At 38.7% G+C, this 23,059-nt stretch overlaps 2 protein-coding genes and 4 non-coding genes across 7 annotated transcripts; 5 read left to right on the top strand and 1 right to left on the bottom strand.

Annotated features, from left to right (window-relative positions):
- Positions 1–510: 510 nt before the first annotated feature.
- tmem181 (transmembrane protein 181) lies at positions 511–8,522 on the top strand. Of its 2 annotated transcripts, none has more exons than XM_034231614.1 (17): positions 511–801; positions 2,612–2,715; positions 2,946–3,013; positions 3,257–3,347; positions 3,483–3,601; positions 3,823–3,939; positions 4,094–4,174; positions 4,329–4,428; positions 4,659–4,789; positions 5,446–5,537; positions 5,632–5,689; positions 6,354–6,456; positions 6,544–6,595; positions 6,688–6,770; positions 6,886–6,975; positions 7,061–7,127; positions 7,238–8,522. In XM_034231614.1, the coding sequence occupies exons 1-17, from the start codon at positions 668–670 to the stop codon at positions 7,320–7,322; spliced, it is 1,575 nt and encodes a 524-aa protein (XP_034087505.1). In that variant the 5' UTR covers positions 511–667; the 3' UTR covers positions 7,323–8,522. The 2 variants fall into 2 exon arrangements, with proteins under 2 accessions (XP_034087505.1, XP_034087515.1); XM_034231624.1 differs by lacking the exon at positions 511–801 and adding an exon at positions 2,264–2,380.
- dynlt1 (dynein, light chain, Tctex-type 1) lies at positions 8,516–9,985 on the bottom strand. Its single transcript, XM_034231631.1, has 5 exons — positions 9,910–9,985; positions 9,675–9,716; positions 9,046–9,169; positions 8,875–8,952; positions 8,516–8,740 (listed from the first exon to the last, which is right to left on the bottom strand). The coding sequence occupies exons 1-5, from the start codon at positions 9,934–9,936 to the stop codon at positions 8,670–8,672; spliced, it is 342 nt and encodes a 113-aa protein (XP_034087522.1). The 5' UTR covers positions 9,937–9,985; the 3' UTR covers positions 8,516–8,669.
- A 2,482-nt stretch (positions 9,986–12,467) lies between these two features.
- On the top strand, positions 12,468–12,658 carry LOC117556453. Its single transcript, XR_004570575.1, has one exon. It is a non-coding gene; the product is annotated as a U2 spliceosomal RNA (small nuclear RNA).
- A 698-nt stretch (positions 12,659–13,356) lies between these two features.
- Positions 13,357–13,547, top strand: LOC117556446. Its single transcript, XR_004570565.1, has one exon. It is a non-coding gene; the product is annotated as a U2 spliceosomal RNA (small nuclear RNA).
- Positions 13,548–21,760: 8,213 nt separating this feature from the next.
- LOC117556441 lies at positions 21,761–21,951 on the top strand. Its single transcript, XR_004570564.1, has one exon. It is a non-coding gene; the product is annotated as a U2 spliceosomal RNA (small nuclear RNA).
- Positions 21,952–22,642: 691 nt separating this feature from the next.
- LOC117556435 lies at positions 22,643–22,833 on the top strand. The gene has a single exon (XR_004570563.1). It is a non-coding gene; the product is annotated as a U2 spliceosomal RNA (small nuclear RNA).
- Positions 22,834–23,059: the final 226 nt, after the last annotated feature.

Genomic DNA, 23,059 nt, shown 5'->3' with positions numbered 1-23,059 from the left:
ATTTATGAAAGAAACTGTAATAATTACAAACAAATGTGTAAGAATTGTATGTTTTTGCTATGATTAACCATCATTTACTGGGTTTCTACTTCTGCCTATGTTCTGCATACGTTTCTGTGTTTTACTTTGACTGTAATTGATATGCATTACATCATTATTATTTTTTTTTTAAAAAGCTACCTTGCTTAGTCTGGCCTATTTATGCACTGTCTTCAAGAATGAACCTGAATAAATACAAACAAAAAAACTAAATTAGGGATCTCCACACCCTGACTAGACACTAATTTGGGTTTAGATATTTAAAAATATACTCTATATGCTTTTATATTTGGAGTAGCCTATGTAAAGGTAGTAACTAATGGTTGGTTATAGACAAAAGGAAGCTTATGAGTGGAGGACTAATATTTGGATAAACCCATGATAAAGATGTGTGTGTGGTGTCTCTGTCCGCGGTGCTGAACTCTGATCACGTGATCCTCCTCCCGTGTGTTTCCGCCCTCTCTTCTCCTTTTTTTTCTTCCTTTGAACCAACACAAACAAAAAAGCTTCGGCTGCATTTTCAATTAAACGGCGTTAACAAAACAGCCATCATTGTGCTGCTGTCCACAGGCCTTGGTTTGTTTTCCCCTTCGCCATTTTCATCCGGCAGACGGCTCGGTGTTTCATAATGGACGCAGACTACTCGTCCAGCCTGGAGAACCCTCTGTACAGCGAACTGAAGTACTTCTGCAGGAAGATCCAGGAGGCCTACCACGAACTGAAGGAGGACCTGACACCTTTCCGGGATGATCGCTTTTACAGGTGGCTCTCCTGTTTATCTACTCACACAATGGAGGATCAATTTCCCCCTGCATTACAGAAGCAAATATGTTTGGCTTTGTATGCTGTGACAGGATTTAACAACCTGCACCTTCCAACAATAAGCCTATATATTGTCAGCCTCTCTGGTGATTATGGTTGATGCTAACGAGATGTGTTCATTACTTATTATGTGGATTTATATATATTTCATAATCTCGTTAGTTTATATTTTAGATGGTGCAGACTAAAGGGAAATAGCAGTCCTCAAATGTATTCATTAAAAAAAGGTAAATATGTGAATACTTTGCATTAGACACATTCTCAGTATCAGTATTAATATTTGACAATCTCACATTTATAAGGGGTAAAGAGGCCTTTGGATTCCTATCAATGGCAACAAGTGAAGGGATTGTATCTGCATTAGCTGGTGGTGAATAATAATAGGCCTTTTTAAAAAAAAATGTTTTAAATGTTGTCGTTAAAATGTAAAGACTAATTAAAATAATTAAAGTAACTAGCTCATTAATTCTTTTTTGTTTTTTGCTTGACGTTAACGTATGACGTGGTCGCATGCTGCCTGTGACTCTCTCACGTAGGACGTTCATCTCATGTTGTCAACAGATATTTAAAAAGAAATGTTCCTGTGCCTCAACTTTTCTGACATTATCAGCACTAGGGAAAAATTAAAGGACGTTTCCAAATGTAAAATTAACATTTGATATGGTTGGATGATTTAAGCCATGACAGAACATTTGAGCAACATACATCATAAATCTGTATATGTCTACAAGCCAAATACCCCTTACTGATTTGTCACATAGACTTTGTAAACATACGTTTTCAAAAATAATTTACCAATAAAAAAAGCTATAACATGTGTAAGGGTAATGTATTGCCTGTAAAGTATAATAATAATAATAATAATACATTGGATTTTTATAGCGCTTTTCCTATTGCTCAAATACGCTTTACATAAAATCAGAACAGAAACAGTACAAACGAGTTTGAAAACTAGAGTGAATAAGTGAGTTGTGTATGCAAATCTAGATAACAAACTGTACCTCAAATATTCCTTTTATATTTTAGCAATTTTTTGGTTTTTTATGGCTTTTTATGTTCTCACTTTCTTTTTTTTGTGACCAACTTTTTCTTTTGCCCTCACAAAAGGGATTTATATGCATGGCATACATATCATGTTCACATAGGATATTTTTTGTTTTACCAATCTTTTTGAGGGACATGAACAATATGTTCAATGAAAATACGACCATCGACATACTACAAATATTTAAAACGTATTTTTGCAGAATAAAACTAGTCCACAAATACAAATATAACCTTTATATCTAACCTTAGAGCAGCAGCTTTAAATCGCGACCGCTTCTTAGCAAGTCCCTCTGAAAAGGAAAGCCCCTGTCACGTGATGCAGGCCCCTCCCCTTTGATGACGTTGCATTCCAGTAGTCTACGCCGGTCGTCGCAGGCTGATGTTGATACACGGACTACACGGATGTGGATTCACTACCACATTTTAACGTTTTTTCTCGGTATTGAGACTGCGAACCGACAGAAATGGAGCTGTAAGTGTACGCTTTGTTCAGCGGATACTCCCGGGATTTGTCCCCGGTGTTTTATATGTGTGGGAGACCCTGTAAGACATCACTATGTAGCTGTTTTCTGACATCTGTTACTGCTAGCATAAACTAGCATGGACGCTAGCAGTGTTGACACATCCGAACCTTAATCCTTAATTAACCACAAAATAAACATTAGCTTTTTTGTGTTCTCTAACCAATGTCTTCCTATGACAGATTGGCCCCCATGCGGCTCTACACCCTGTCCAAAAGACATTTTGTCTTGGTCTTCGTTTGCTTTCTGATCTGCTTTGGCCTCACAGTCTTTATTGGGATTACAGGTATGTCTAATATAAACATGTCTGCAATACTGTGGCCCAAACTGGGTGTTGGTCACAAGTCATTTTAACACAGGTTTTTAGATACAAGAAAGAAAGTCCTTCTGCAATCAAGCATGATGGCACAATCAAAATTGTATTTTATTTGTATCACTACAATGCTTATTTCTGGATAGTCCAGTAGTTCAGATTGTAAAGAATGTGTCATGTACATGTGTTGCTTTTTTGTGTAGGTCCTAGGACTATTGCTGAGCAAGAGCACAATGGTGATCAGTTGGTTCTCAAAAACTTCTCAGTTAAGGTAAAAGTCAATCTGATGTATTGGGATGTTTTGTTATCATTACATACATTGTTGTTTACCCTGGGATTCATTCCGCTTTAAATGAATTTGAAGCCTTTACGTTTTGTGTTAAAAGAAAACCTTTACGTTTTGTGTTATGTTACAAGCAAACACGTCTAACTACTGGGATAACATGTGTAACATCCTGTGTGTTTAATGACTTGAGTATCCTTTTTAATGATGTCATTCATTGTATGTTTACAGACCGGGCCCTTCAATCTAGTTTCTTCTCCGCTCACCACCTACAACCAGCAGCTATGGCTCACCTGTTTGATACAGGCTGAACACAGCAATAGTAAGAATGAGCTACAGATGTTTAACATGAGCGTAAAATGTCCAGCACATATGACACACCTCAAAAAGCTTCCTTTTTATTTTGCAAGCATGACTGGCTTTTGTTAACAACAACATGTTCTGTCGTCTGTGTCAGTGGGAGACTTCCAGCAGCCTTTAGAAATCAATGTGGAGCTGAAGGGAGTGATGCAGGACGCCAGCGTGATTCACATCAACACCGCGCACCAGAAATCACGAACGCTACACTGCGGGGCTGTAAGTGACAATCAGGAAACCCAGCCTCCTTCCTCTCTCACAGTATGCTCGTTTATCATTAATCATTTAGTCAAGCAGCAGCAGAGCGAGTTTATGAAATGTCATCTATGATATGAAATGAAGTTGCAATATAGTGGTGAGTGCTGTTGGATATACAGTGAACATACAGTTAGATTGTTGATTGAAAGGGAAGTGACGCAGCGTTTCCTGTCTCCTTACAGAAATGTGATGAGATCATTGTGCTCCATCTTGGCTATCTGAACTACACCCAGTACCAGGTTATGGTCAGCTTCAAAGGCCTTGAAAATATCACGTATGAAATCAAGGTCAAGTTTTCGGTAAGTGAAAGACACTGACAGGATTCTTCTTCCAGCTCATGAAAACAAATTCTGTGATATTGTTTCTGCATACTATTTGATATACTTTTACTTTCATTAAGGCTTGAGCTCACATTTCAACACGGCCTCTTTTACTCCTCTGTTTCTTTCTCAGTGGAAAACGTACAACCCCACCTTCTCGCAAGTGGAGATCTGGTTCCGGTTTGTCTTTGTGGTGTTAACCTTCATGGTGACGGTAAGAGCAAATGTGCATTTTTATTTATATCACATAACCAATATTCCAGGTCACCAAAGCTTGGCAATGAAAGATAGCCAACTAGCGTAAATCAGTGACTTCAATCAATGTTTGCCTAACGCAGGACTAACATTTCTTTCTCTGAATGTTGCAGTGTATGTTTGCACACTCACTGAGGAAGTTTTCTATGAGGGATTGGGGCATAGAGCAGAAGTGGATGTCTGTCCTGCTTCCTTTGCTGCTACTCTACAACGGTGAGCTTCAGCATTCATATTTGACCCTTAAAACACAACCTGTACAATCTGGCTTCCCCATTATATCACCTTTTTCAATCATTGCAGCTGCAACTTTTAATCTGCACAACCAAAGAGCTGTGTTTTAATGTGTCAACTGCAAATGTTTATCAGTCTTATTCATTGTAAAAGAAGTCCTACTTAAAGGTGGGGTGCGTTTCTAATTGTGTTTTGTTGCTTTTGTTGTTCAGATCCATTTTTCCCGCTCTCATTCCTGGTGAACAGCTGGTTTCCAGGAACGTTAGACGCTTTCTTCCAGGCTCTGTTCCTGTGCTCCCTGCTGCTCTTCTGGCTCTGTGTTTATCATGGCATCAGGGTTCAGGTGGGTCCAGTACTATACCGTTAGTTTTAAAAGGTATATAAGGTTACATCTATCCTATATATTTTGTTACGTTCTGTACTTCCATTATCCCACATTTTCGCAACATTTACAAACCTAGAGAAATCAGTGATTATACTAAATGTTTGGTTTCATTTGATTGTTTGTAATGACCACATATTCCCTTTGTGCATACATCAGCATTGTGGTTCTCTTTAGGAAGCTGTCATTAATTCACTTTTTATCCAGGTTAAATCCACATGTTTACAATACGCTTTTTAGGCATTTTGTAACTATATTTTTTTAACTGGATAAAGGTTTAGTTGTATGCTTTTATTTTAAGTTATCAGGTAACAAGCTGACCAAACCTTAGCAACAGAAACACATACATTTTCATCATGAAAGTGTTTTATTCAGTGTTTGATCATTTAGAGCAGCTTTTTTGTTTGTTTATGAGAGGAGGAGACCTCTGTATAATTTGGCAGACAGCAAAGACAAAAACTCCCATGATCCCTGGCTACTTCACCCCCAAACTTCTATTGTTATTGTGTGGTTTGAGTGACTCTAGTGGCAGAAAATGATACATTGTGCATATAAGGGTTTCCTCTCATTTTAAGCTTTTACAAATCTTATTTCATGTGTTTATGTTGTTTCCACAGGGTGAGAGGAAATGTCTGACCTTCTACCTTCCTAAGCTGGTCATTGTAGGTCTCCTGTGGCTCTCAGCTGTCACACTGGGCATATGGCAAACGTAAGTCTGACCCTACTGTCCACTAACAGCCTGATTTAATAATGTTAATCACAACAGGACTGAATACATCTACTCCCTTCCTCTGTATTTGCAGGGTCAATGAACTCCAAGACCCTACCTATCAGTATAAAGTGGACATAGTGAACTTTCAGGTGAGACTCTTTTTTTAAATGGTTAAGGTTGTGGTACAGGTTTTTGGACAGGACTGTTATATTTGATACAGCCAGGGGAAAATTCACAAAGAATGGACTGCGACTGCTGATAGCACCCGCATCAGTACCCACTATCTGCTCCATATAAAGCTCTGTTTTCAATATTCTCATGTGTTTTCATAAAAGACATGTAGGGAATCTTTATACATTTATTTCTCTCTTTCCCAAAATGTATTAATTTGAAAACAAGTATTACGATGTCATTGTCTGGCCTCAATCGGCTTCCATAATCACTGGAGAGTGTGGATGGGACTAACCTAATGAACGCACAATGAAGACGCTATTAATTTCACTGCAACTGTGTGGCTGTTAGCGCTGATCTTTGTGGATTGGATTGTTGGGCTAATTTGCCAGAAATGGGACAATTTAACACTGAATGTAAATCGGTTCAAATAACACAGGAACATCGATACACTATCTGCTAGGCATTGCAGTTGGGGCTGTATTTCCCTCTTAGTGGCTACTTTTCAGATAATTGTTTTTCTTATTTGTGGTTAGGTTTAGCGCCTGCAAAATCCTTGCATTGCTTTTTGTGAATTCACCCCTCAATATTTATGTCTTATTTTTCCCATCAGTTTAATAAAGACCCAATATATTTCTGCAGGGTATGAAGGTCTTCTTCCTGATTGTAGTTGCCTTCTACATTCTTTACCTGATCTTCCTGGTCGTCAGAGCTTGTTCTGAACTGAAGAACATGCCTTACTCAGGTATCACAGCACAACACACATCTGACTTAATCACAGTTATTGCTTTACCATGGTAACATGAACGTGCTGTGTGTTTTCTATCACTAGATCTCCGGCTCCGGTTTTTGACAGCGCTGACCTTTGTGGTCCTTGTTATAAGGTACGTTTTTAAGTAAATCCTAAGAGGCCTGTTTAAAAGCCTATTTGTGGTTGATTTGGTTTTAAATGACGCTGTTTCTCTTTGTCCTCCAGCATGGTCATTCTCTACCTGAGGTTTGGTGCCAAGGCTCTACAAAACAATTTTGTCGCTGCACTGTCTACTCATTACCAGAACTATATCCTTTCCAAAAATATTTTATTTTTAGACAATGACTTCACTTCAATATTCCATGTGAGACACCATGTTGATTATTTTAAAAGTGATAAATGGTTCCTTAACTCCAGACATACCAGCTGAATTTTTATCATTCTATGGTCTACTCAACTTTTACTTGTACACATTGGCTTTTGTGTATTCCCCCTCCAAAAATGCACTTTATGGTTCGTAATACAGCACAATTTAAAACACAGTGGATACGATAATTAATTAAAGTATGAACCTAACTGATTTTGTTTATTTTTCCAGACTCCCAGTTGAAGGATAACCCTGCTTTCTCAATGCTAAATGACTCTGATGATGAAGTTATATACGGGTAAGCATTTGCTTGATTGCTTATTACATTCTCACCCCCTATAGTTTGGGGGGAAGCATTTGTTGGGAACGTGTATAAACCAGCAGATGTTTTATTTTTCTTCTGTAAAGAAGCGATTATGAAGATATGCCTTTACAAAACGGACGTGCCATCAAAGCAACCGCCAAGTACCAGGATGAGACTGACAGCGACTGATGGGACCCCTGACTGCCATGTTGCTCCTCTTTTGTGTCCCCGTTGGAAACTATAGGAATATAAAACAACAAAATATCATGTGTAGGTGTAAATAAGGAGTACTTGCATTGGTGATACAGAATGCTATACTGTAAGTGTACATAACTATATTTTTAAAAGAAGTTCCATGTCTACTGAATATACTGTACTTTTACTTTAAGTTAGGGCATGTAGCCACTTTTTCCAGTTTGTAAACTCTTTTCCTCCTACCCAGCAGCATTTCTTCACAAGCTGATAGTCAGATATAATCGTGCTAATATCGATTGGGGATCTTTTTCGGAGAAATCAATGTTATTTTAACGCTTTGTGTTGAACCACTGTTGTCTCCCTATTGCACTGTGTGGTTTTTGCCATTCCTTTCAGCTCTCTGACAATAATGATAATGCATTTTTATGGCCAAAGTGTAGTAAACCTATACTGCTGGTAGAAAGCAAAATAAACGTGTTCCACAGCAGCAGACTCAAACACAACATCAGTGATTTGACGGGGAATAAAAAAAGTGCCAAAGCAGTGTTGGCTGTTAACAATCTTTTTTTTTATTCCAACATATTGGAAGAGAGAGCCTTATCGCTGGAGTAGGCACTACTTCATTTTTAACACGCTTCCGACTAATTCATGAAAAGCAGCTTTGTAATTGCACTTGGGTAAGAATTTAATTTATTTGCTGAAAAGTTAGGACATTTGATACTGTATTATCTGACTCCCTGGATGAATGGTGTTTGATGAATTGTGTGGATTTTACACCACTTTATGTAAATGAACTACTGATTTATCATGAACATTTCTTATCCCAGCATGTACAGTAGTTACAGTATTGGCCAAATATATTTTGCGTAATGTAGAACATATTATTTTAAGTAATGTTTTTGTTCCGTAGCTTTCCTAACATTGCTTAGTTTTATACTTTAAAACTAATCTCTCAATATGTATTCTAATCAAGATGGTGCCTTGTCTTTACATTTCTTCAAAAAAAATTCTGCAGTCTTGAATTTGTAAATGCTTTGACATAAATGTACATTTTGATTCAAGGTGATAAAGTGATATTGTGGGACCTGATATTTTGGATGTTTTTGCAATTGTTGCAAGTGTTGCTTCATGAGATAAAAGCTGTACATGTAGCAATTTCATGTCACATGTAAATAAAGCAAAGTATATACAGCACAGTATTGTTTTAATTAATTGCACTTATATAAAAAACACAAGATGTCATTCAAATATTGCCAGCATGTCTGAACATAACAGGCTGGTTCTGAAAAAGATATAAAAGCCCAAACATTTCAAACACACAGGTACAGCATTGTAGTTGGTTCAGATGGCCAGCCCAAAAACACTGACGATGCAGTACATGGACTTGTTCTCCCATCTCACCGCACAGCTTCCTGTTGGGTGTAATGCACAGCAAACTTAGTATGACCTTTACATTTATATTTACTGAAGAAATACAGCTTTTGAAAGTTGATCATTTGCAGAAGAGGAAACAAACATTTAAAGCAACATCACTATTGTATTTTACCATCAGTAGAGTTGTCCCAGAAGCATGTGCTCGCTGTTTGCAGACCTGCTCCGTTTTTCTGCATGATGATACAGGTAACTGTGGGAAAACAATACATTATTTTTCAGTACCAACCCCATACAGCCAAGGAACCATCATAATATATTTGTTTTACTGCTGCAGCGTATGTACCAATATATTTGAAAGGCTTCCCCAGCTTGCTGAGTTGACTGAGGCACTGCTCCACTACGCTGGTGGTCCACTGGTTCACTCGGCTGTGCTGGTAGGCATTTGCTCCTATGGTGGCTTCCACTGACTACAGAGACAATTTAAACATCATAGTATTAATTAGGAACTGACCAACCCAGTGGTGGGAAGTGATTAGGTTAATTTCCTCCTATTTGACTGTACAGCACTTTGGTCTGGAGGTTTTAAAGTGCTTTATAAATAAAGCTGTATTGTATTGTATTTATTTACTGCTACTTTCAACTTTTAATCTACTACAAATCAGAGGGGAAATATTGTATTTTTTACTACATTTATTTGATAACTCAAGTCACCCAGCACTAGTATATAAATGGTCTATATAGGTCATACCATTGCAATAATACTGAAATACGACACCGTTTTATGAACAAAATGCATAAATACAACTTATTCAGAATATTGAAATACATTATACTAAATAATGACGTTGCATAGCAACCGTTACTGTGTCCTTGGCAACCAACAGTTTGCTTAACACAAGGTAGAAATGTTAGCGTTAACCGATACAATCTATATTTTGTGGGTGAATCAAAAGCCAGTGTCTTTTTGCTTACCTCTTTTATTATTTTGCTCACTTCATCAACGACGAACGCAGTCTGTCGGGTTAAAAACAAAACAGTTCAGTTTAAGCTAGCCTGTCGACATGGCTGTCTTCTACTTTCTGGACAAACAATTAACAATATAAGTTACAAAGTAGGACACCCTTCAACGAATGTTATGGTAGATGAAATAGTGTTTTCTATTTGATTAATATATATGTAATTACTAGTCAAGTTATTACGAACCCACCTCCTCTTCTGTCTGATCCTCATCCATTGCTACTGCCTCCGAAATGAGCCAAGTTTTCTTTAGTAATATGATTTCCGGTCGTGTTTTTTTCAGAATAAGAGCATCGACTGACGCCCATAAGTGATTTGTGTTAATGGGAAACAGTGATGGAAGAAGTATTCAGCATCTTTACTTGAGTAAAAAAGTACCAATACATTTGTCTAAAAAAATCTCCATTACTAGTTAAAGTCCTGCAAATACCACGTAAGTAAATGTACAGAAGTATTATCAGCAAAGTGTACTGAAAGTACAAAAAGTAAATGTAGTAATTCTGCAGAAAGTTGAACACGAAGGATGTGTGACAACATTACATTTCAACATTTTCGAGGATACAACTTATCAAATGACTAATTGGCCGTAAAACTATGTATAGTCTAGCACTTACTGATCGTTGGATAAATGTTGGATAAAAATAAACATTGCCCTCTTCAAGTGACCAGAGTTCCTTCAATCGATGAGAATTCATGAAACAACAGTCTTTTGTAAAACTGAGAGAAACACACAATTTGCTTTTAAATGTTTGGTATTTGAACAATATAAATGACTTTTCCGGCCCCATCAAAGCACTAAACCGTAACTTTTTTATTAGTAATTGCTGCAGCCCCACTGAAGCCCAAAACATGTCTCATTTAAAAAAAATAGGTGATTTTAAGTTTTATTTGAATCACCAGTAAATATTAAAAGCGTTGATAAACAAAACCTTTGTACGTGCATTCAAAATATCCTTAAACAGGTAAACACCGCCCCTTCTGGTCAGTTTTAGAGATAGTTGTCACATGACGTTGACATGACGCAGTTTATAACTTTCCACTTGCTAGCCGTTGATCCACGGTCTGTCGCTGTCGAGAGGACCAATTCAGGTAGGAAAATGCTAAAACTAACCAGGTTTTTTTGCATAGGGTATATAAGTATTAATCCTCGCAATCCCTCTGTACTATATTTAATGTTGAAGATAATCTTAAAGTGTTTTCTGTAGAGTTATGCTGTATTGCTAACGTGAGCTAAGTGCTAGCTTCACGAGGCCACCTGATGTGCTAGCTGAACTGGCTACTTGGGCCGGAGATGTGATAGTGTGAGAAATATATGCATTTTTATGCTACTTTTGCGTCAATTTATCTTATTCTGTTTGTTTTAAGATGTAATGCCACTAATTAGCGAACACGCCTTGCTAATTAAATCTGAAAGGAAACTATACAGTTAAGGCTGTCTCCGTGACCTTGGCCCAAAGCAGCTAATGTCACGGTAACTAGCTTATATTTACATACCACCATTACCATAATCTCACGCTTTTGCAGCGAAATAATGAATCGATGTTAATATTAAATGCAACGTAATTGTGAAATGTGGGGAATGTAATTTATTTCACAAACACTTTTTGTTATATTCCATGGAATGCTCTTAACATCCCGATAGCAATGAATATATTATGCTTTGACAATAAATACAAAAAACAATTTCATCTGTGGAAGCCGTAGTACTGTAAAAAGCACGACTAATCATTTTAGCCGGCCCGGCTAAAATAACTGGATGGCCTACCTGCCTGTCAGCCTTCTATCTGTGCACCTATTTATCTCGTGTGTGTTGGAGGAGGGGCTCTGTGAGGAAGTGTCAGATTTTTTCCGGCTGTGTATTTTCAAATTCTGGGGCACTCGATCTGGTTTCTCCAAAATTAGCTACCCCACCTTTAAGTGTTGCTTAAACGGGTTGGCATTACATATCTAATCAACTTTCTCAGTTTGAAATACAATTTTCAAAAAAAGGTGAACTAATTAATTTACAGTTTTTCCTTCTGCTTTGAAATGGACTCTTATTTTGACGTTTATTTTTAACCGACTAACCGGATGTTGTGCACGTTTTGCTGAGCGCTTGTATCACGGTGTCCGTGTCATGAGTTTGACAATATCCATGGTGTAATTGTACTGTTTCTGTGATATTTAAACGGGTTTAGCACATTTTCTCAGATAATTATTGTGGCACATTTGCCGGTATTGGAATATGTTCTGACTGCAATGCAAAGTGCACGACGAATTTATGAGCTGCTGAAGTTACCTACTTCAGTTTTGTAGTTCCGTCTCAAGAGGGAGACAGACCTCTATGTATCTTTGTGGCACTACATCTCAAAGGTTTTAATTCTGCTCCTTAGTATACCACACACACGTCCCCGTCTTTATAAATAGTTATTCTTTGTCTTAAACGTATATTTTTGACTGAATAAAGAAACGCTTGTACATATATTAAAGATATAGAAAGCATTTTAAGGTACTCTTTGTTAGTGATGCCTTATTGGTCAAAAGGGCATCACGTGACCAGAAATAGTATAAACTGGCTTAACTACCGTAACGTTCTTCAACAAAAGTATGCGATCGTATGCATGTATTGGTGGTGAATCTTACTATGACTTAGAAACGCGAGTTTTTCTTTAGTTGCTGTGTTTTTTGTAATTATAAAAAAACAAGTTGAACCGTTTCTGAAAGTAACAGTGCAGAGAATCACACCTTTCCTGCTGGCCCATTTGCAGTATCGCTTCTCGGCCTTTTGGCTAAGATCAAGTGTAGTATCTGTTCTTATCAGTTTAATATCTGATACGTCCCCTACCCGGGGACCATATATTAAATTGATTTTTGGAATAGGGAGATGGAATAGGGGCTTGCTCCGTCCACTCCACGCATCGACCTGGTATTGCAGTACCTCCAGGAACGGTGCACCCCCTCTAAATGTCTAATATAAAAACACCTAGAGAAGTCCTGACCATCATTACTCCTTAAAATGTAATATAGGAATTGAGGATAAAATGACAACATGTTATGTTGAAAGTTACTCGCATGCTTGCTTGACCCAATGATATTGAACAACTTACTTCATTGCCCTTTCAATGGTTGAAAACATAATACTTAACATGTTCTGAATAATAACACTATTTCATTAAATCTGTTTTTCTTTTCTATGGTTCTGCTCATTCCCAAAAAGTAATATGATGTTGCTAAAGTGGTTTCACAGCCTGAGAAACACTGTGTATTTGACTCTATGTAAGATATTTATGTATTAATTCTGTAGTGTTAGCATAGAAGCCAATGTTATTAAATTAATGAATTTAATGTCTACAAATTCAATGCAGTCAAATACAATAGTCCTGTAGTAGCTACGCATTTTAAGGCACTTAAGTAGTGATGGATAATTGGCTAGAAGGACATCATGTTACTAGAAATAAACTTAAACTGGCTTCACTATCATAACATTTTCTAACAAAAGTGTCCTGTTGATGCATGTATTGGTGGTGAATGTTTCTATAACATGAAAAAGCGTGTTTCCTTTTGTTGCTTTGTTTTTTGTAATTAAAAAAACAAGTTGAACCATCACTTAAAGTAACAGTGCAGAGAATCACACCTTTCCTGCTGGCCCATTTGCAGTATCGCTTCTCGGCCTTTTGGCTAAGATCAAGTGTAGTATCTGTTCTTATCAGTTTAATATCTGATACGTCCCCTACCCGGGGACCATATATTAAATTGATTTTTGGAATAGGGAGATGGAATAGGGGCTTGCTCCGTCCACTCCACGCATCGACCTGGTATTGCAGTACCTCCAGGAACGGTGCACCCCCTCTAAATGTCTAATATAAAAACACCTAGAGAAGTCCTGACTAGTGTTGTCACGATACCAACATTTTGGTTTCGATACCAAGTCAAGAATTGCAATTCCGATTATTTTTCGATACTTTTCTAAAAGAAAGGGAAACAGTCTTAAATGTAATTATTGTGCTTTATTTCACACCAGAACCATAACCATAACACAAACTTTTAAACAATGAGAACATTAAACAAAATAAATGACAAAAATTCGTATTAAATAAAATTAAGCATCATCTCAAACAACTTTTTTGTTTTATAAAATATAATTTTTTTTACATTTTATTAACATGAAATAGTACAGTAATATAAATAATTATTGACTAAATGTATATTGCAGATGTTAGCCACATTGGTAAGTTAGCTAAAAAGATAGCCATATTAGACAGTTATCATTGCCATTAATTGCCTCGTCAAACTACGAAAACGTTCGTTTGTCACAAAATAAATTACACTTGTTTGACTTAGATTTGAGGCCATGGGCTTGAGCATGATGTAATTATGTTATCTATCACATTCGCTAACCTGTCTGTCTTTAAATTCTTTAAACAGCTCTGGATTCCGGTCGGCGGCAGGGCTCGAAATTAACTTTTTTCCTCAGTGTCCCACAACTGTCCCGAATTCTTCTTTGTATTGTCCCGGATATAACCAGCAGTGTCCCAAATTTAAATTTGTATCGTCGCCCCCCCCAATTATGCAGAATACATATAATTTGATACTTTTTTGTCACTTAATCATCACACCATAGACTCCACCATGTAAGTTTAAAATACTTATTCTTTTAAACATATGAATATTAGTCTGATCTGTTGCCTCTCCTAGAGTAGAAGGGAAGAGAGTTGTTTTAAGATGTTTTTCTATTGTTTCTCAATATCCAGACTAATTTATCATTGTCATGTCAACATTGAAGAATTCTGATTTGTATTTTTCAATTCAATATGGTATGGCTGTATGGTCTCTGTGTTTTATGATCGGAACCCTCCATCTGGCAATAAAAGTGGTATGAATGATAATAAAAAAACAGAAGTTCCATAATACAGTTTAATAAATGTATCTGTTTCCAGTTCTAATTACAAGTTATCCTCACAAGTCAGTAGTACTAATAGGAATATAAATTGATCTTCTATCTTCATTCATGAATGTCAATCATCTTGCTCTCACTCATTCACCCACCCCCCCCACCAGATCTCCCCCTTCACATTTACTATTTACATTTATTTAGTCGCTAAACATGGGTCGTCGTGTTCTCTGGCCACTTTGCCACCACTTCTCAACTGCCTGCTCTGCATTATAGTCCTCAACCTCAGGGCCATGCAGAGATATACGGAGGAGGGAATTTAGCATTTGGTTAGAGAGGGATGCTCTCCAGTCAGACTTGATCCTTTTCATGCAGGAGAAGCCTCTCTCACAGCATGATGTTGACATCGGGAACACAAGCAGTATCTCTACGATCATCTGCATGTGGGGAAACTGTTCAGGCCTCCCTATGGCACCTTGCAAAAGTCTCTGCCATAACACCTGAGACTGAAGATGCCTGAAGTGTCGATGCACTAGTACCTTTAGGTCAATCCACTCCCGTTTCGCTTCTTGAATTGATCTGAAGTCCTCACATGCTTCAAGAATTCCCTTAAAGTGAGAGACAAAAGTCTCAAGATCAGCCAGGCCAAAGGTAGCCAGGTCAGTGATGTCCTCTGGCCAGTTGCTAAGGTCAAACATGGTGGCAGCAGCTTTAAACACACCATCATTAAGGCTGCCAAACCGCCATTGATACGTTTTTCTTTCACTTTGTGGAGGTTGTCATCATCCACTTGTTTCCTGTCGAGCTGTACACCAGAGTACATGTTTCCAGGAAAGGGCCCCACTTCATCCAGGAACTGCTTCAGATGCTGGCCTGGGACTGTCTGAAATACACGATAAAAGAAAAAAGTCTTTCACTTTCACAATCACTAAACATACACTGTAGCATACAAAATTCTCTCTAGGGAGTTTATTTATCAACTATTAATTTTGTTTGCCTTCATGGCTACAAGAGCCAGGGTCGTCTTCTGCAGTCCATCTGACACCATCTGTAGTGTCAGCCCATCCCTCTGAAAGAGAAGGCTTAGGTCTTTCAGCTCACTGAGAATGTCAAGAAGAAGATGAACAAAAATGTCTGTCTTGAATTGCTTAAGTCCTTTCACAGTGTGGCTGGCCCGCCCCTTCATGAGGTCACTTGCTTCTCTATCATGCATGTCACTTGCGTGGCTCTCCAAATGGAAAAGGATGGCTTGGTAGTTCCTGATAAGGGCTGACAAACCATGGAGTGTGTGCGGAAGCCATCGTGTACCATCGATAGTCCCTGGTTTGACCAGATGTATGTTGAGGGCTTCTGCCACAGTCTTGAGCTCACGGCTAGCTTTGGCTGATGTATGGTAGTGTTTGTAGATTCCGTTGATACTTTTCTTCAGTTCTGTGAGAGCTGGAAAAGATTTCATGCTGTCTAATGCGGTCAGCTCAAGACGATGAGCCACACACCAGATGGTCACCAGTGATCCAAACATCTCTTTCAGCCTGGCAGACACTCCATTTCTATGCCCGATCATCACAGAGGCCCCATCACATCCGAACCCAACCAACTTTGCCTTTAGGTCATCTTCTGAGAGCCCAGCTTGGTGAAGTCCAGACATTATGGCGTCTAGGATGCCCTGGCTGTTAGCATGCTGTGATGTCACCATAGTCAACATGACGTTGACAGGTAGACCATTTTCAATATAGGTGACATAAATTATCTCCTGGTCCTGCACTGATCGGTCAACAGAAGAGTCAGACATTATAGAAAAAAATCTTGCAGCCTTTACAGTGCATGACATTAAGGATTTTGGGAGATGGCCCTGTGGGCCATCTAAGCTAATTTACAGATGGCCCTGAGCCCAATAGAGATTGCCCTGAAAAATGCGCGCGGACGAAATGGCACGAAGGGTTTGGGGGGCCTCCGTCCCCCTAGAAAATTTAGATTTTTGCAGGTCTTAGATGCTGTCTGGTGCATTCTCTAGACTGAATTATAAGATGAACCACCACAATATTGTATTGTACAATTTCAATTTTATTCTTCATTTCACTTGTTTGTTTGTTCTTGTTTGTGTTTGCTCGCTTGCATGCCCTGCATAGCTATAAGAAACACTTAAGTTGTTGGTCAAGACACTTTCCATCTGATGAAGGCAAATGCCTTCCCAGATGTAAAAAAGTAGAAAACATTACATTCAGTTATAACTGCCAAAACAAACATTATTTACACTATTATGGCCCCTGTTAAAAATGTTTGTAATGTTATCTACTGTAAGTTGGTCGAACGAATGCCTCCTCATCCGGAAGCTGACCGAGCAGACCCGAGCAGCAGTCGAGAGGAGCCGAGCGCATCCGCGAAGCACACAAAATGGCGACGTCAGAGTTCCCATTAGCCGGCAAATCTAAATGTCCGGTCAAAATAATTTCCCTTTAGCGCAATACCGCTTCAGTTGCGCCACTTATGTGACAGACAAAAGAGTATGTGACAGACGAGAATAGTCAATTCTAATGTCTAACACGTAATGTGGAGAAAGAGATGTCCTGTGTGGGTTGATTGTGCGTTGATCTGTTGGTAATGCCTCGGGGTTCCGGTGGGCATGTAAACAAATGCATAATGCTGCGCTATACTTTGTGGCCTCACCCAGTTGCATAGCGACACTTATTGTGTAGGTGTCTTTTAATAAACAGGTATCATATCATTAGCTAGAACTAGCTGAATCTGATCGATATGGACATAAACGCGAGTGAAGTCTAATCTGACGGGAGAGAGAGATCAGCTGAGCAGGCTGACGAGTGGACACGCAGCTCTGCATGATCACATGCAGCGGTGAGCGGACAAAACACAGACTTCAGGTTAGAATATCACACGTAGCTATTTTAATTACCTCTCAAACTACCTAAACTAGTTATAGATAAGTTTAGTTTTACTGTCGGGTCTCTCATTACTGGATCCGCAAGCTGCATGATACTGGCATAATAGATTGCCCGATCGGGCAACCAGCAGGTGAGGCTTCATTGCCCGAGCTAAATACTAGATGGCCCCGGGCCATCGGGCAGTCCTTAATGTCGAGCCCTGCTTTATCTTCTCTTCCAAAGACTTGTTCATGGTTTTAGCTATGTTGTCTATGAATGTCTGACAAGCGTGGTCATTTTTGTATGTGATTCCCAAGTTAAGGCCATTCTTGAAATGCAGATTCACTAATTTGTGAAATTTTGTAAAGGGTTCCTCCTCCTTTGCAACATAGTATGCTATGTTAAATAGCTTGATTAATTTCTCTTTAACACCCTGATCCATTCTTAGAAGACAGCTTGGCAGAGGTGCGATCTCAGGATTCTCCCGTACTCTGAGAGCCTTCTCACAATCATTGTGAGCAGATGTAAGGACGTGCATTTTTAGTGTTCTCACACGTACATTGTCCCCACTTACACCGATGAACAAAGAACTGTCTTTGGCCTTTGCTGGGAAGGATCTGCATGTTGAGCAGTACATCATTTTGGCAGCTGGATCAAACTCGGCAAAGGGGTATTGTTGCCTCCATTCAGGAAGCCACTTCCTCTTCCTCTTCGCCTCTTCGCCTCCTCTGTCCTTGACCTAGGGCACTTGCAGCTCCTGAATTTAGTTAAGACAAAACATATGTTCATGTTATAATATAACATTACATAACATAGTAGGGTACAATGTTGTATACAACTTTGTCTTAAAGCCCTGATGATGTCTTTGAGCCAGACCCCTGTTTTGTTTTAATATAGATGTAGAAGGCAAAAACATTATCAATTGTAAAAGAAATGTTATTACAAAAGTGGTGAAATGCAACATTTGTATGAGCATTATAATCTTAGTCATTTTGATATTTTTCTACAGCATTATTTTAGTCTTTGGTTTCAACAGATATACACATATTTTTTTCGGCCTGTTGGGGGAGCCCTGATCCCAAAAAATGCAGACATGCACAATGGTCAGGTCAGTTTGTTCTTGTTAAAGACATGTTTCGAGCGAGCGTGCCATCGAACGTGCCATCACTAATGCACATTGTAGCCTTGCTTTGAAGGGCAAAATCTACTGGGAGATTAGCTAGGCACAAAAACAACTGGAACATTAAACTCTCTCTTAACATGACACATTATTCTCATACCAGAGTTGATTGACAAACTAAAATTACCTTGCGACCCCCTTTCTAATCGTCACCCAATCTGACTGACGTTCTTGACCAAAAAAAACTAAAACACTAAAAAAAGATGAAAAGCTAAATGATTAGCTAAATGCCTTACGTTTTTTGCAGCTAAAGATTCTAGCCTGGTCACTGACTGGCTGACAAAGAAAATACAAAAATGATAGGCTACACCTCTTATTCTGATCAACTGTATTTCACATAATTTTCACAAACTTCAAAAGAACATGACACCGCATTTTACAACGTTTGTATGCATTGTAAGGCACACTTCAGTTGCTAGCGCTAGCGCTAGCTAACATTGACATTTAAGACAACTAACTTACCACAGTGGAAGACGATGCATCATGACCAGGACTTGGGATGTTTTCGTTTCGGGATTCGGCAGAATTGGGACTTGCATCAGGGGGCTGTTTATTCAACCACCTCAGCATTTCTTTCTTCTTTTTTTAACTGTCGTGACCGTTGCATTGGCGCGAGTCTAGCAGCAGTCAGCAGCAGAGTGGATGACGTAGAATGCATTCTATGATTTGACAGCCCAATGACTTTGCAAATAACACTCATTTTGAAGTTTACTTTTAATTTTCTTTTCACTGTCCCGAAATAGTCCCAGACAAAATAGATTTGTGTCCCAGTAGGAATTTGTATGGTCCCCGGGACATCGTTAATTGTGAGCCCCGGTCGGCGGGTGCTTAGCCAAGTCTGATGTGTTGGCTCCCTTGGTTTGCAGGGATCTAAAACATTTCTCACAGACAGGCCTCGTGGTGTCCGTAGGCTTGCCCTCACTGTCAGAGATATAGCTCAAATACTTCCAAATTTAGCTTCTGGCGTCTTTTTTGTCAACAAGCCGAGGTGCAGCGGCAGTTGCACTTGCAGTCATGCTTCTCGTTTTCTCACATGCTCTGGCAGCTAGCGCGTGGCCGCGTGCATGAGAGAAGGGAGGGACTTAGAACGTGCTTGAGAGGGGCGGGACTGCAGGCACGGCTGCAGTGCAGGGAGTGGAAGCAGAGCGCTGAACACACACGGCTCTTATTAAAACGGCGCTTTCTCACCGGAGTACTTTTCCCCGTCATTCTTAAAGTACCGATACTAATGAAACGGAGGAATCGTACCGTTTTTAACGGCAGGGTATCGCGGTACCTTTCAAGTATCGGTACACCGTGCAACACTAGTCCTGACCATCATTACTCCTTAAAATGTAATATAGGAATTGAGGATAAAATGACAACATGTTATGTTGAAAGTTACTCGCATGCTTGCGTGACCCAATGATATTGTACAACTTACTTCATTGCCCTTTCAATGGTTGAAAACATAATACTTAACATGTTCTGAATAATAACACTATTTGATTAAATCTGTTTTTCTTTTCTATGGTTCTGCTCATTCCCAAAAAGTAATATGATGTTGCTAAAGTGGTTTCACAGCCTGAGAAACACTGTGTATTTGACTCTATTTAAGATATTTATGTATTAATTCTGTAGTGTTAGCATAGAAGCCAATGTTATTAAATTAATGAATTTAATGACTACAAATTCAATGCAGTCAAATACAGTAGTCCTGTAGTAGCTACGCATTTTAAGGCACTTAAGTAGTGATGGCTAATTGGCTAGAAGGACATCATGTGACTAGAAATAACTTAAACTGGCTTCACTATCATAACATTTTCTAACAAAAGTGTCCTGTTGATGCTAGGGCTGTCCCGAATACCATTTTTCGGGCTCCGGATATTCGGTAGTAATCAACAGCGAATATTCGAATATTCGGTGCGGAGATCTTTTCTTTTTTTTTAATAAACTTTTTTTTTTTTTTTTAAATGTTCATAACACGCTCCGAGACACCTGGCAACACGCTGTTAAGCAGAAGCGCAGAAAGAGCATACTATTACGATTTATATTTATTTATTGTCTCAGTACTCGCATAATTTAAAACTAAATGTGTCCTCTGCATGTAACCCAGCCGCAGTGCAGCGCCTGGGGACCAAATCTGGTTCCAAATTCCGTCTATAACGTTTTACAACCTGAAGATACAAAACACATATTTCTGTTATAACAACAATACTTTTAATAACATAGCCGTAACAGTCGGCCTAACAGTGTAATACTTGTTACCGATACAGTAAACAGTATTTAAATAAATGAAGAACGAAAAATAAATAAACGAACTGTATGCCAATAATTGCCTTAGCCCCAGATGTTCCCACATTGCTCCTATTATTTTCACTATTCGGATAAAATTGAAAAACTAATATAAAAAAACAATTCGGTTGCTTGCAACTATTTTCCAAGCAAAGTAAGTGCACGATTTTATCATGTGTAACGTTACGGTTTAAACGGCGGATAAAGCAGCTTCATCATGGCAACTTGACAACAGCTAAGCTAAGCTAGGCTACTACTTACAGCATCCGGTGACTTTTCAGAGTTGTTGTGCCACCGTGGTAGGCCAGTTTCTTGTCGCATATTTGGCACACTGCCTTCTTCTTACCGTCGTCCAATTTAAAATGGTCCAACACAGCTGAAGTCTTCGGCATTTTGTGTTCAGGTGTGTGTGTGAAACGAGGTGAAGCGTGCCGTTTGCGTTCGTGACTGAGTGAACGCGATGTCAGGAGCACAGGCTGATATTGTATATTTCCGCATTTTAACAGTGCAATTCAAAAGTATAAATATAAGAATATGGCAATTCGCCTTTATTGATAGCATACATTTCGGGGAAAAAACATATTTTTTTGAAAAATAAAATAAAAGACCGAATATCCGAATAATGAAATTGAAACCCGAATAGTTGGCCAACGAACAAATAGTCGAATATTCGGGTACAGCCCTAGTTGATGCATGTATTGGTGGTGAATGTTTCTATAACATGAAAAAGCGTGTTTCCTTTTGTTGCTTTGTTTTTTGTAATTAAAAAAACAAGTTGAACCATCACTTAAAGTAACAGTGCAGAGAATCACACCTTTCCTGCTGGCCCATTTGCAGTATCGCTTCTCGGCCTTTTGGCTAAGATCAAGTGTAGTATCTGTTCTTATCAGTTTAATATCTGATACGTCCCCTACCCGGGGACCATATATTAAATTGATTTTTGGAATAGGGAGATGGAATAGGGGCTTGCTCCGTCCACTCCACGCATCGACCTGGTATTGCAGTACCTCCAGGAACGGTGCACCCCCTCTAAATGTCTAATATAAAAACACCTAGAGAAGTCCTGACCATCATTACTCCTTAAAATGTAATATAGGAATTGAGGATAAAATGACAACATGTTATGTTGAAAGTTACTCGCATGCTTGCGTGACCCAATGATATTGTACAACTTACTTCATTGCCCTTTCAATGGTTGAAAACATAATACTTAACATGTTCTGAATAATAACACTATTTCATTAAATCTGTTTTTCTTTTCTATGGTTCTGCTCATTCCCAAAAAGTAATATGATGTTGCTAAAGTGGTTTCACAGCCTGAGAAACACTGTGTATTTGACTCTATGTAAGATATTTATGTATTAATTCTGTAGTGTTAGCATAGAAGCCAATGTTATTAAATTAATGAATTTAATGTCTACAAATTCAATGCAGTCAAATACAATAGTCCTGTAGTAGCTACGCATTTTAAGGCACTTAAGTAGTGATGGATAATTGGCTAGAAGGACATCATGTTACTAGAAATAAACTTAAACTGGCTTCACTATCATAACATTTTCTAACAAAAGTGTCCTGTTGATGCATGTATTGGTGGTGAATGTTTCTATAACATGAAAAAGCGTGTTTCCTTTTGTTTTTTGTAATTAAAATAAACATGTTGAACCATCACTTAAAGTAACAGTGCAGAGAATCACACCTTTCCTGCTGGCCCATTTGCAGTATCGCTTCTCGGCCTTTTGGCTAAGATCAAGTGTAGTATCTGTTCTTATCAGTTTAATATCTGATACGTCCCCTACCCGGGGACCATATATTAAATTGATTTTTGGAATAGGGAGATGGAATAGGGGCTTGCTCCGTCCACTCCACGCATCGACCTGGTATTGCAGTACCTCCAGGAACGGTGCACCCCCTCTAAATGTCTAATATAAAAACACTGACAGGGGTAGACATTAAGGGTAAAAAGCCACTGGCACTCCGGGCCGGTGGAATTGTATTATCACTGGCCCCACCATTGTAACCACTGTCCCGGAGTAGTGATGGTGAGATGAAGCCTTATGAAGCTTTGAAGCTTTCCAGCCAATTGGTTCGCAAAAGGGTTCATCTCATGAGGCTTCATCATGGGCTTCATTTGAACACA

This window comes from Gymnodraco acuticeps, unplaced genomic scaffold, assembly GCF_902827175.1.
Source record: "Gymnodraco acuticeps unplaced genomic scaffold, fGymAcu1.1, whole genome shotgun sequence".
NCBI classification, from domain to species: Eukaryota; Metazoa; Chordata; class Actinopteri; order Perciformes; family Bathydraconidae; genus Gymnodraco; species Gymnodraco acuticeps.
The sequence above is the reverse complement of the archived record's forward strand: the minus strand, read 5'-3'. Positions and strand labels throughout refer to the sequence as shown.

Coding starts and splice junctions, on each gene's coding strand:
- dynlt1 (XM_034231631.1), bottom strand. CDS start 9,936: ATGGATGAGGATCAGACAGAAGAGGAG. Junction 9,170..9,674: donor TGAGCAAAATAATAAAAGAG/GTAAGCAAAAAG, acceptor TTGTCTCTGTAG/TCAGTGGAAGCCACCATAGG. Junction 8,741..8,874: donor CTGGGACAACTCTACTGATG/GTAAAATACAAT, acceptor TACACCCAACAG/GAAGCTGTGCGGTGAGATGG.
- tmem181 (XM_034231614.1), top strand. CDS start 668: ATGGACGCAGACTACTCGTCCAGCCTGGAGAACCCTCTGTACAGCGAA. Junction 4,790..5,445: donor ATCATGGCATCAGGGTTCAG/GTGGGTCCAGTA, acceptor TTGTTTCCACAG/GGTGAGAGGAAATGTCTGAC. Junction 6,596..6,687: donor TTTGTGGTCCTTGTTATAAG/GTACGTTTTTAA, acceptor TTTGTCCTCCAG/CATGGTCATTCTCTACCTGA.